The sequence below is a fragment of the Amblyomma mixtum genome, chromosome 2 (assembly GCF_055824585.1).
Source record: "Amblyomma mixtum isolate Tamu chromosome 2, ASM5582458v1, whole genome shotgun sequence".
Lineage (NCBI taxonomy): Eukaryota > Metazoa > Arthropoda > Arachnida > Ixodida > Ixodidae > Amblyomma > Amblyomma mixtum.
Window position 1 is genome coordinate 59,441,519 of NC_143013.1, and position 14,248 is coordinate 59,455,766.

The 14,248-nt window shown below is 44.3% G+C and overlaps 1 protein-coding gene and 1 non-coding gene across 2 annotated transcripts in view; both read right to left on the reverse strand.

Annotated features, from left to right (window-relative positions):
* The window catches only part of LOC149359451 (neuropilin and tolloid-like protein 2), a 30,666-nt gene extending 21,056 nt beyond the window's left edge, over positions 1–9,610 (reverse strand). The window contains exons 1-2 of the mRNA XM_089569051.1: positions 9,366–9,610; positions 8,453–8,643 (exon numbers count right to left, since the gene is read on the reverse strand). Coding sequence (XP_089425177.1) covers positions 8,453–8,643; positions 9,366–9,610 — 436 coding nt within the window. The remainder of the gene's footprint in view (positions 1–8,452; positions 8,644–9,365) is intronic.
* Positions 2,008–2,087, reverse strand: TRNAL-UAG (transfer RNA leucine (anticodon UAG)). The gene has a single exon. It is a non-coding gene; the product is annotated as a tRNA-Leu (tRNA).
* Positions 9,611–14,248: the final 4,638 nt, after the last annotated feature.

The following is a 14,248-nucleotide window of genomic DNA, read 5'->3' on the forward strand; positions in this document are numbered from 1 at the left end:
CGAGCGGTCGTTAAGGACGATCAATGAAAAAAAAAATAGGATTTCGCCTTTCCCGCTTACTGCATACCAGAAAAATTCTAGACAAAAGCATGCCTAAATATGAAAGTTTTTATGAACGCTCTTTTTTCATATATTGTAAAATTTCACTATAAAATCAATATATTCGCAGATCTGCCGTAGACAGGTTTGCATTGTTTTGCTATTAACGTTTTTGCGATTGTCAAAAGCTTTCCCCATTTTTTTTGTAGGGCAGTCTCAACTGCTCCATGCGAACGATGGAAAATGTTTATTTGTTTATCTGATACTCACAGCGCCTATCGGCATTACAGGGGGGGTTAAGCGCAAAAGTATATAGCACAATGCAAAATGCAAAACGCCTCACATACAAGTGATGAGAATAACAAAAAAAGTATGCAGCATAATAACAAAAAAAAGCAGATACGCGGTCATACACACGAAAATGGGAACGCTTTGCTAAAGCGGGAAAAGATTTTGCTACGGAAGAATGGAGCATTCCCTTCAAAATTTCCAGATCAGCAGCTTACAATATCCGAATAATCAAAATTTTTATTCAAGAATGCTGGACATGGATTGAATAGGAATCTCTATTGATAGTTTTTTTTTTCAGTTTCGTGATTTCATCATTTGAATGCCTTAATGAAGATGCTGGCCCATTGTGCTTCCGACTATCCACACGCCAGAGATTAAACAGCGAGACATCAGAATGCTAATCTTAGGTGTTGGAATATTCATTTAAAAAATAAAAGCAATTAGTGTACCCAGAAATCATTGGATAAAAGTAAATTTTGACCAAAAAGGGTCAGTATCCATGGCATGTACGCCACAGCTAGCAAGCTGTTGAGTAGAAGTTGCACTCAGTTGAAGGAGAAAAATAACAAAATACGCAAGCTAGAGGAGTGGTGACAAGGCGGATGTTTTTGTATTGAGTAGCCCAGTGTTGCGTATTAAAGCACGGCGATGCTGCACATACCTCTTTGCCAAGCGTCGTATGGCAGCGTAGCGCTGTGCACTGTCATCACCCGCAGAGAGCAGTTACTTCTTTAAGTAGGTTTCTCCAGTGCATGTCAGGATATCGGTTTGAAAGCATGCACAGATGTCCCAAAAAAGGGTCATGTGAACAGCAGTTCAATCACTCCGGTCAGCATCCCGACGACCGGTAATTTCGAAGTCATGTTCCACTCAAGTTTTTTCTCTGATGGCTACCTTCCGATAATTTTTTTCGGGGTGGTGCCATTTTCTTCCAGGAGCACAGCTCTAAGTCCATCATTTCTGCGTTAACTACTTATAAACTGATTGGTTCAGCTGACAAAAAAGCAAATATAAGCATTTGAGACTTTTGGCCGCATTGGGATACCAAAATATATGGTCAATAAAAATCCGGTAATTTGTCAGCGTATTTCCCTTTGCTCGCATATTTTCCTTTGCACGCAATGAGTTGTCGCCCTTTTCTTTGCCACGCCATTGTTCTGTCAGGTTGGGAACGCAGCAGTAGTGGGCAGCGAGATAGAGAAAGAGGTTGCATACATAGCAAGACATCTTGTTCTCTAACTGGAAACGGGAAAAACTCCTATGGGCGCGTAATTTTAATAAGCCCTTCATGTATTTGCAATTTAAGCTACTTGTATTCCAAGACCTCACGCTGCTTAGGTGCACTGAGCGTAGCGTTCACTTAACCACGTATCGAGTTTCTTCTCCGCTATCAAGGATGTGTCACGTGAGTAAAGAAAGGGTTTTATTTTGCCCTATAATTTAGGCCGACAAGGTTCAGCTTACAAAGGAATGCATATATTGTCTGCGCTAAAAAAGGCACGCACAGATATTTAGAAACTGAAATATCAACCTGCTTTTAAGCTCGATCAGTTTTTGTAGCCACTTTCTTTTTTCAGCCCTTGCTATTGTTGTTCAAGAAGGCTCTCCTTCCATCAAAAATCAAAGCTTTGTAAACAACTCACCAGTTGTAATTCAAACTGAAATAAAAAAAATTGCTGGCAGCGGTGGGATTCGAACCCACGCCCTTTCGGACTGGTGCCTAAAACCAGCGCCTTAGACCACTCGGCCACGCTACCGAACGGCAAACTAAACTCTTCGTTGCGGTAAAATCAGAACTCCTTTGTTTATTCGCCTTTTTTTTCTTTTTCTATTGTAGATACATACAAGGGCAAGTGTTAACTCCTCGTGTGCACTCATTTTTACCACTGAACAATTCAATGGGGTAGAATCATATTCAGCACAGATGCATAGATAACTAAACTTTCGCACAAGTTCCTTCAGGGGCCCCGTTAGTTTATTCGATGGACCACCACAAACCAAACATGTTTGTGTTAAGTTCTCTGATTAGCATATACTACATATATCTTAAGGGTTAAAGCAGCAATTCTATATGAGCCATTGCCGCTGAACCATTCAGGACAATAAATACATTCGCTAAGCTTAATACTACCATCATATAACATCATAATAAGCTTTATATATCTGTCTTTTTGCTTCATGCATCGAAAATTATACACTATATCTATGCATATATATTTACTTATTTTCCGTGTTTAGGCCGATAAATGCAGGAAAGAGATATATTCCAGCAGACAACAAATAGGTGCACTTCGGCCGATGAAATCAACGCTTGGTTATACTTCGCCTGTTAATCTGGGAGATTTTCTGCTTTATCACAGCTCATTTGCATGTCACCCTATGATTTCAAGGTATGTGCCTTCTATACTGATTTGTCCTGCATTGTTCACATAAATTTTTTGACGCTGTAGGAATGAAAAACATGTTTAAAACGTGAGATGTGACAATTGTTTACCAAAACTATTTACTTCGTTCAAATTCTGAAGCACACACGCTTTGTCGGTAATAATCACAAACTTGAGAGGTGCCCTTCGAACTAAGGCACCTCTCAGTTAACCCCACGGAGGGCCCCAAAACTTTCAGAACATGATAGGCCTACCGCGTAGCATTCATCTGCACCGACGTATGCAGCAGAGCCGCGCGGCAAACCCTGAATGCTCCAAGCCGCAAGCGTAACGCTATTTCAGTCTCCTTCCTGTAGCTGGAAACGACGTCATGAGAATTCAATGTAAATATATGCATAGGCTGCAGTGCGCCCTGCGCAGCATCATGCACTTTTAAAGTTCAGAAATGTGGGGCTGCGTAGAGTACACTCGACCAGCTGCGTATTGTTGTGGCAGTTTGATATACATGTGCGTCTCTGGCGCAAACAATGGGAATGGAGCGCCGCTGCATCGACGTGCATCGCGTCTACGCAGTTTTTTTTTTCTGTTTCCTCAAAGTTTGAATCTCCCCGCTGGGATGAATTCCCCACGCTGTTCGAATATTTGTTCTTAAACTGTAAGCCGTAAGCTGTAAAGAGAAAGTCTACCAGTCAGCAACGAAGTCTGTAAGCGCATGTTGGAATCAGCTCCACAAAAGGTGCATTTTAGTTCCGTGCGATACTGTTCGCTTAGCTACATTGTTTTTATTCGCAGAAGCTTAACGGTATACAAAAACCATCTAATTATAATATCCGTGCATGACATAACAAACCTCTTCATCTGTTAATTGGCTTCCACGCTCTAGGATGTGAAGCAAATCGTAGAGAAAAAGGCTTCGGATCAATGTCAACAACGTAGTTTCTAACTGGTATTGAAAGGTTGCATACCCTTCCTGCATCTTAGTCTGCCAACGGTTTCCGCTATTTTACACTTGAAACAATCCTGAGCAATGCTGACACACGGTGTGGCGGGTGGAAGCTCAAGAAATGGAGTATATGCTAGAATTACGCGAAATTCAAATATTTACCCCGGCAATTTCCAGCAAAACTGCGCCCTCAACTGTAGCAAGAAAACGGCGGTTTCTCGAAAACACAGATCTTATGGCGATCTTCGCAATGCTCATGGTAGAAAACAGAGGCGGAACCTTCTTTCGCTTTCCCGCTCTTCCAACCGAGGACTCTGCGTAGCCTCTCTGCCGCGATTGCTTTTTCGGTACGACTTGTGGTGCGTGTTAGCGTCCGCCTGTTTTCTTTGGTAAATCTTCGTTCATCGAGCTTCCAATGTTGTCTTGCTCGACTACTTTCCACACGCTTACATGTGCGATTCCACAAGTTATTCTTCCATGCTGACGTTTTTGAAAGCATAGGTCCAGCCTTGTTTGTTACCAACCTCAACGCATAGACAACAGTCGGAGACCGCTCACTGCCAGGACACTTTAATTTTTCAGTCTTCTTTTATTGGTACCCCTATAATATTAGTCGGAGACCACTTCACGGCGTTGCTCGCTCTTAAAAATAGCAGTTAATGGTAACTGGTTGTCCGCTTATTTGGTAATTTCCTCGTTTCTTGTCTCCAATTTCATGGCGCATGAGAAACTGCGACCATATTGCGCTTAATACAGGCGTAAGGTTGCTGTTTGTTAAATTCAACTCTTGGCTTTTTCTTATTCCTCCTTGTGCAATAAAATGTAAAAGAGAGAGGTTGTTGAAAGCTATAGGTAGAAAAATTTTACTAACCCTGTTACATAATGTTTAACTGCCATCGTTGCATCCTCAACCCACTTCCTTGTTACAGTCTATCTTTCACATTTACTTTACACGGACCACCGACACTGAAAATCGAGCAACATTACTCGAGCACGCATCAGGCCTGTTTCTTTTTTTTTTGCGAGTATCCAGCCATGGAACTTCTTTGGATATGAAACGCGTGCTAAGTTTTAAGGTACGGCTAACTTTGCTGCCAGATTAGATCCTTCAACGAAAGTTTGTGGTTGTTTATTCTTTATTCGATATTTTATTCTTTATTCAAAATTTCCCCGCATTGACCGAAGGCCTCATGACATATACAGTTATCGCATAGGCCTTATAGTTATACCGTTATTAACATATGTGACGTTGCTCTCATGATACTCATTTACTTCACTTTTAAGAATTTAGAATTGTGCTAATTTCTCTCTGGCTTTTAGTTAGCCTGCGCATCTAGCTTTGTCTAATAGGTATGCACTGTTCACCTACAAGTGACGAATAAAGGTGAAGCCTGATGGCAGAGAGATTCGTTAAATGCGCCCGTGTGTTTTGTGCCGAAAAGTACCGCGCCTCAGATGGCTGGAAGATCGAAGGCGCAATTAGGCTTATGCTCAAGCGTTAGCTCTCCTGAGCCCAACTACACATTTCTGGAAGTCGTGTTTTCGGCATTTGTCAAAAATTTGACATTTACAGTTCCTTTAACGGCGTTGACCTGATCTATCATAAACTAAAATTTATCTATTCACACCTTCCACACTCCTCAAGGCAGAGCTTTCTAGAAAGCGTGCGAAGCTTAGCATGCCACACTCAACCAACTTCCTATCAAAGGCCTCGCAAAGGGTAGCCTCGAACACAGCGCAGGTACATGTAATACCTACGTGAGAATGCCTAGAGAGAGGTTGTGCCGTTACGAACGATAACGCTCAAAGACCATGCGGAGCGGCAGTCCCAGTAGAACAGTTTTTATATATCTTCCGTGCTGCGTTTCAAGTGGCATCTCTGTTGACGTGACTAGCGGCGTTTGTCGTTGGGCATTTCTCCAGTAAGCTGAAACATCTAGCAATCATTTCGTGCTTGTTGACAAAAACGCAAACAGATGTCTCCCTCCCTGTCAGCGCAAAAAAAAAAAATAGCGACAACGCGAGCGATAACCTCTCTGCGCAGATTATATAGCGCGAGATAAAAGGACGGCGTAAAGAAAACAGTGGCGCCATCCGGTGTGAAGGTGCTCAAGCTACTGGCGTTTCAACACAGGGGTCGCTGATGAACTCCACGGGTTGGCAGCTGCGTTCATGAAGGAAAAAAAAATTGGCTACGTTGGAGAAGCCGCGTTCGTGCATTCTATGCGTCGTATTTTTTGGTTTTTGTTGGCTTAAAAATCCACACATACAGCCTCTGAAGTAAGGGTGTCAGTGTTCTGAACTAATACTGCAGTATTGTGCACATGGAAATTAAGCAAAAGGGTCTTTAAGTCTGTGTTTTCGCTTTTATTACTGAACTACACGTTATTAGTGGTAGCGAACTGCATCGTGTAGCTTTGCGTTAAAAGAAACCAAGAGCATGAATGCATCACTGCTCGAGCAAACTGAGAACGCCCTCGCGTTGTGGCTTCTTATTTAACAGTCGCCGCGATGGCTCAGTGATTATGGTGCTCGGCTGTTGACTCGGAAAATGCTGGTCCCATCCCGGCCCCCGTGGTATCATTTCGATGGAGGCGAAACGCGAGACTCATCTACTGTGCGATGTCAGTGCACGTTAAAGAACCTCAAGTGGTCGAAATTATTCGGCCTCTGCTATGGTGTCCCCCGTATACTCTCAGTCGTTTTGGAACGTTAAGCCCCCTAAACCAAACCAAACCCTCTTATTTAATATAAATACGAACTTGGAATCCTTCCCGGTGCGCTGCCGCAGGGTTCACAGCGTTCCTAGGCCTGAAATTAAGCTAATGATAATTTCCGATCTGATGTATGTGTAACATCTTAGTCCCAGTTGCCTGACAGTTTAATCTGAAACAAGTATTTACTTTCTCGAAAGGAGCACCCAACGTTCAGTTAGTCTTCAGATATCAAGGTTTACTGCGGCGGTGTACGGGTTAAAAGCGACGCTTAGAGACATGGACGCATACATAGATGCACTACGCTCCGATCTCCGCCTTACGCGTCGCTGTTATGCTGCTGCAAAGCAGTTCCACATAGTGGAGAAGCAGATTTACTTAAGGATGGAAGTTTTTTACGCCCAGCTTTAATTGCTACTTCTGCTGGCATTTGGTTACTGCTACGTGAATGCGACAATTCCAACGAAGAACAGGGCTCAGGTCAATTATGTCATTTCCCTGTGGAGCACCCATTAGGGATTTAGCGCTTTTTGTTAGTAATCTATGGACAAGGCGTCCTGGTCGATGGGTACTAGATATGCGTGCTCACACAGCAGTTCTTTGTTTTGCGAAGGGTCCAAGCTAGCCGGTTTGCTGAACAAAGTTTCTTAAAATTACTAGGTATTTTATTTGTTCATATGCTTTTTATTGATAGTGCAGCGTTTATTTTATTGCTTGATTTAGAGCCCACGGTGCTGTCAGAGTACCGTTGTTTTTTCAGTTCTTAAACTTCTCTTCCCATCATTACTAGGTATTTTATTTGTTCATACGCTTTTTATTGATACTTCACCGTTTATTTTATTGTTTGTTTTAGAGACCACCATGCTGTCAGAGTACCGTTGTTTTTTCAGTTCTTAAACTTGTCTTCCCATCAGTGCTTTTTATTGTTGAATGTTCGCTTTTCAAATAGGTGACTTTTTGTTATTGTCGTTCTTGCCAGTCACTGCTACCACTACTAATGTATTGTGTTTCGAATTGCGTTGAGTATCGTGCATGGTATCTGTGCTGCGTTGCTCTATGCTTTGTTGTGTGGCGTTGTGTTATGCTGTACTGTGTGGTATTGTGCGGGGTCACGTGTTATGTTAATTCGGTATTCGTAAGGAATATCCAGCCCCATTCACAAGCGCCAACCTCTCCTTAGATGTTCATCCCAATAGAAAAGAAATTTCTCGACCCGAGTACTCCATGCAACCAAAGCTTTACACGCTTTTCGCGGGCTGAAGCTAAGAAAATTAGATATTTTGGATGCTCCGTTCCTGTTTTCATGTCTGCGACTGAAGACGAATTGTATATATAACAATGGCTCAAGCTGTGAGTTAAGTTAATTCGGGTCCGTCCTCATAAAGAAATCCTAATACCTGCGCGACACGGGAATTATTTATAAATGTAAAAAACTACAGCTGAAAACAGTTCAATATTGAACTGCAGTGGGTGTACAGTTCTACAAGAATGAGTTGCAAAAAGGCCGGAGGCCGGATAGTTATTTCTCTCGTACAGTGAGCAATTCATTCATTCATTGATTTATGCAGGCATACATTCATCGAATAAATAATTGGTTGTTTCATTCATTCATTCATTCATTCATTCATTCATTCATTCATTCATTCATTCATTCATTCATTCATTCATTCATTCATTGATTCAGAATTATACTTCGTAAAATATGCCCACAAGGCGCAGTAAAGGGAGAGGGCCTGTGTGCTTACAATACCTTGCCCTGGGGATTACACGTCAAGACAGCAAACTCCCAATCTGGGACCAATATTACATCAGTATAGAGCATGCCACTCTTAGCTGTGAGAAACAGAATGTAGTCAAGCGCTGAGATCGTGGCTGTAACTACAGACCGAATATGTACAGTTAAATTTTTCTAAGTTCCAGCCTACAGACATCGAAAGCGAGGTGCATCCCATGTATTTTACCGCACTTGTCCATTTCAAGAGTATTTCTCCGAACTGCGGCTACAAGCACGTGCTAAATTTACGACTGGCCTCTAATTAACTCCAGCTAACTCATCTCTGAGGTGAATAGGAAGTACTTACTCTCATCAGTGAACTGGTACATGCCGAAGAACCCCGTGCGCTCGTGGGCATGGTTGGTCTTGAAGATTATCTCCATGCGCGGCTTCATGGTTAGCAGCGGTACCGGTACTTCGACGCCGCAGTAGCGCCCGACCAGCTGCCGAACGTTGGTCACGCTGATGGTGCTGATGTCCACAAAGTCGTTTAGGCACCTGCATCAGCGTCCAGTACAGCTTGTATAGCACTGGTCGCAGGCGAAATGTACTGAAATTTATATGGCCACAATGAATGCGTTCAAGCACCCGTTATCCTCTCTCAGTACCAGTGCTTTTACCCATAAAATTCTATAATTGATTTCAATATGAAGACTTACTTTTCGATGCATCTCGCAAAACTTTCGTGGAAATGAATAATGGCAACCAATGCCAGAAGTTTAGGTTGAAGCGATGCTCAGAAGGCCTTGCAATTTTTTTTTGTTATATATTTGAAGTAGATAAAATGAAGAAAAGATTGCTTGGAGCATACCTTTCCTCCAAAAGTAACATCACCACTGGATCTGCATGACTCACACCTGACACTCAGGAAGCCCAGATTTTTTAATGATGCATTTCAACTTCAGAAGGCGCCTCCACTGACCGTGCTGTCCGGCCGTGGCTGAGCAGGCTGAGCACGCTGACAGCGAAACCTTGCAGGAGTTTTGTGACGCATTTTACCGCTTGCCTTTGCTATTAGGCTGTTCGTTTAAAAAGTGGCCGGAAAACGATAGCTAACCAGCTTTATTTTCACGTGAGATGAATGCCATGAAGAAATACACAGTAACGTAACCTAACAAATTATCGTATTTATTTTTCTAAAACTGAAGCATGTGCTACTGGCTGTCACGAATCAAATTAAGGAGTTATAAAGTCTTAGGCGTTGTGGACAAGATACTCGCCCCTTTGAAAACGGCGGTTCGAGGTCGAAGTGCAGGAAGGTGATCTTGAGCGTCTCCGATTCCTGGCCCTTGAAAAGGTAGTAGCAGTGGATGCTGGCCGGGTACGGCTCCGGGTACTGGGGTGACGAGAAGTTGCCGGACTTGCTCGCCAGGCTGTCGAACTCCATGTGGCAGATGCCTTGAGCAGCCTTTGCTTGTAACGTCAGCAACATTAGCCATTTGAAGAGCGCTATAAGTTGAAGCATCTGCAAAGTTGAAGCACGGCGTCGTGGAACAGGTAATTATACGTGCCTGTTGGAACTAGCATACTATCTCTCTTGTACCCCAACATCTACATATTTTAAGCTGACGCTGCAGAACCATGGCAAGTGTGTAAATTGGTGCACAATGCGAGCAAAGCCGTGCATCGCCACCCCGACCGAGATATTTATAGTCCAGATTCACCAACTTCCTGGTCTAGACATACGTAGCGGAAGCAACTCAACACTGCCACTGCACAAATAACGAACTCAGCAGACTTCTTGTGACATGCTCTTTACTCGTGCTTAGTAAGCCGTACATCGCCATCCCGACCGAGATATAGTCCAGATTCACCAACGTCCTGGTCTAGACATACGTAGCGGAAACAACTCAGCACTGTCACTGCACAAATAACAAACTCAGCCGACTTCTTGTGACATGCTCTTTACTCGTGCTTAGTATACGGCAGCTTGCAATGCGTGTCACAAACAGCACATTATGACAGATCCTCCTTTTTGCCAGCTCCAAGGCAACGACTCAACTCTCGTATTCTCTTCAGGAAGCACGCCACTCCCCGTGCCAGAAACGCCACTGTTCATAAAGACTAATCTGGATGAGGGCTTCAGTAAGAACTCTGTGACGCAGGGACAAAGCTCGCACACGACACCAGACAGCTCCAAATTGGCACTGATGCATGAGGACCGTCCATTGCGTATTGTTCTCGTGCGACGGACACATCGAGCCCCCGTCATACACAGTCGCCTGCGCTCGAAGACGTCTGTCAGAACAGCCGTCCCTGTGGACTGCGCGCGTGCCGTAGATAATAAGGACGTCCCACCAGGCTCACAGGAACTGACTGTTACATACGATCGCCGCGCCGCTCGAGGTCCCCTGGAAGCCTCCTTTAATGCACGGGCCCGGGAGCCCCTATACGGTGCTGGCTTCCCCCGCGGCCATGTCGGACGAGAGTAAACAGAGCCAAAGATATAACCACGTGACGGCACGGCGATCTTATGCGCCAGGGGAGCCGGAAGGAAGAAACAAAATTGCTCGCATCGATCCTTCCCTGGGGAGCCGGAAGACGCCGTGCGGGTATGTCCCTCGTGTGCGGCGGAACGCCTGAAGTTGCCAGAATCATCGAAGCGCGAGCGAGAAACAATAAGCCGCTGCCTTGAGCAAGAGGAAGCGGGGGAGGTTGCAGGAGAAATCATTCGAACGGGACGGAGACCCAGGGGAGAACGGTGCTTCTTAGCTCGCGCTAGCTCGCTATACTCACTGTATAGTGCGCGGCGCACGTCGCCTTACTGGAACGTGCGCTGTGCCTACGCTAGGAAAGTCTTTGTGCCGGTAATTTATGACAACGCAAAGACGCTGCCACTCGGGGACTCCCGCGAGATGTACAGGACCTACTCAACTCTTTGGGTTTGGTAAATTGATCAGTGAGGACGCAGCGTGCACAGACCCATGAGAAAAAAAAAGACATTCTTGAGGGCATCACGCTGCGACCTGCAAAAGCCAGCCGCTCCAATGGAAACCAGGGCAGTCTTAAGTTCATTTATTACCTTCTGGTTTGGTATCGATTAAGTGTTAGCAGCGTACTATTTTGCAAGTCAATCGCCAGCGTGCTTCTTCTTGTTATGGTCTTGGGAGATGCTGAATGGAGCCCTAAATTTAGTTATATAATTCACTGTGGGGGGGGGGGGGGGGGGGCTCTGCGATTTGGGTTCATCCTTTAGAAGCGCTAACCTTACTAGCACACTTGATTGCGCTACGACTCAATGCATTGTTCATGAGGACTTTCCTAACTTTAAGAGCAGAGCATTTGAATAAAATCTTCATTTAAGTAAAGGTTCGGTATCTAGCACTAACTATGATAGAGAAAAACGCGAAAGGACTTGAACCCACTTTGTCTCCTACAGTCCTATCCTTATATCGAACTATCCTTGCCGGAGTCACTGTTCCACGCAGTTGACTCTTTAAAAATGCAGACGACCGAGCTTTAGTCAAACAATGGGAGGCGAGAATTGTGCTCCGAAAACTAGTACCTCAGCTGCTCAGCGAGCAGCACCTCTTTTATTTTTCAATGACACCATTGTCATTCTATCTCAGTGGTGAATTGCGGCCAGTGAATAATCTACGACTTGCACAAAAGCAATGGTTGATGGACGCCAATCAACCCAGTTCACCACATTGCATGCCACCTTCGGTGGCTTGCGCAGCTAACGTCAGGGACCATTGATTTGGACTCTGGTCCCCGTTTAGACGGTTGAATAAGACGTAAAAGTTTTCCCATCCCATTTACACATTCACGTAGACGTTAGTCGTCCATTCGGCGCCTTCAGTATTCTCTCAGTTGTTTCGCGGTGCGTATCAAACTTTCACTTACGGCCACAATAACTGCGGTCTTATTTATTTACATCGTGTAAGGACTACCACTGCCAAGTAGGGCAGAGAGCAGCGATCTCACCGAGAAAAGCGATAGGCTTTTGTTATTGCTGAACAGAAGGTCTTCAGCTGTGAATTGTTCTGCTAGGACTTAAAGAGCTTGCTCCGACAGCAAAGAACTCATCGTCTCCTGTAAACAGGTAGGTGTACAAGCTAAAAGAAGAACTAACGTAACTTCGACATTCATTAAAGATCGGTGGTGGAAGCTCTCGTTTGTGTTTGGGTGCCAAGTGTTTTTTTTTCTTATTGTACGACTGAAATAGGACAGACTAGTAGCAAAGACAACCTGTAGTTGCACTCCGTAATAGCGCCAGTAGATGCCACGCAGCAGGACTGCACGCAAAAATTATGTTCTTCACTATAATCAAACTAACTACGTCCACTGCAGGACAAAGGCTGTTAGCCTTGAAATACAACTACCCCTTTCCTGTGAGATCCGCTGTCACTAACACTTCTCTGATGCTTAATAAAAAAGCTTGAACATATAATAAGGGCAAGAGAAGCGAGCTGCGGGCAGGAAAATGGTAAGGGTAATGTCGAGGGACAGAAAAGGAAAACCATGGATTAAAAAAGCGAGTTAGCAGACCTCACGGAAAAAAGAAAAAAAAAGATCCAGCTTTCTTGGACATCACTTCTAACTGTTGGGGAAAGGGAGGAATATTGTAAGATAAAGTTACGAACATATTGGTGGGAATGGTCTAGCCTTCCTATACGTAGCAAAATCTTGCTTTCAAAGTTTGACCTCTGCTGGAAACGAGTAGTTACGACTGCCATAGAAAACAAACGCGGGGCGTTTCTGGCAAAAAAATGCAACAAAACTACAAATATGCCAAGTAATGTTCTGCGGAAATATTGACTGTTATTTTGGAATCTTACGATATGAGAAAAAAGTACGTTCGTAAGCCACTTCCTGTTGAGAAACTGCACTTGACCAGAATTCCTTGGATATGAGGGAAGAAGTGGGCTTCGGAGTGGTCAGTAATGCTGAACAGGTAAATATTGATATATTACGTTTACAGAACAGGCAGCGCTTGTTTGTGTAGATATGCTGCCTTTTCTGTAAACGTAATATATCAATAATTACCTGTTCAGCATTACTGACCACGCCTAAGTCCACTTCCTCCCTCACACCCCAGAAATTCTGGACAAGTGCAGTTTCTCAACAGGAGGTGACTTACGAACGCACTTTTCTCTCATATCGTAAGATTCCAACCTAACAGTCAATATTTCCGCGGAACATTTCTTGGGATACTTGTAGTTTTCTTGGCCACTGAGTGAGCTCACAAGGTCTCCAAGAGCCACAGGCTCGAAGCCACTCAGTGCTGGCAATAAACGTTTTCCAATCCAATACAGAACCTACATCAGAATAGGTAATACAAGCGGTGGCGATCGAGACTCGGTTGAAGATTTGAACTTTTAATTTTTGTGCAGAACTGCTTCTTCCATTTCATCTTGTTCCTATTTTCAATGCATGCTAGCTACGCCTGAATAATCTGTAAAAATATGCCACCAGCAAGCATTATTCTTGGCGCAAGCTAAGCGCATGAATGTGGATCATGATGTTTAACGCTGTCGTCATGTGTCCTTTTTCATTACAAGCTAACGCGGTGGGCTAGTCGCTTCCAACACAAAAATTACAATAGAATAAATATTTTCCCAGCACTGCTTTGTTTTTGGCCATCTCTCTGACTATTTGTACAGCTTACTGGCTAGTGACACTCTCCTTACGATTTTACTTTTACACCACTGACTAAACCAGATTCTAAAGCTGTCGACTTCCTCCCCCGCCGCAGTCCCACGGAAGTTCTCCCAATTCACATAAATGCAATCTTCCAAATCTCTCCCGCCGCAAACAGCACCGAAATCTGCCAAGTCTTTGTCCTTATACTACTCACACACGCCGTCGCCGCCAGCGCATGCATAAGGCGCATTGTCTGTTTGATCACGCGAAAGAAGGCGCGCCCGATACAAGCGCTGGAAAGACGCCGCGACGACATCACTGTTTCCAACGAGATTTAACAATCGCGCTCCCAAACGACGCATCAGCCCGAGTCGGCCGAAGCCTCGGGCCGTTAACCTACTTAGCTTAATGGAGCCCGGATGCCGGCGAAGGCCGTGCCGTTAAACACGCTCGTCTTATAACGCTTCCTTTCCGGGCCGAAAACTCATTAGCGCAGAGAGAATGCGCTCGAGAGAGG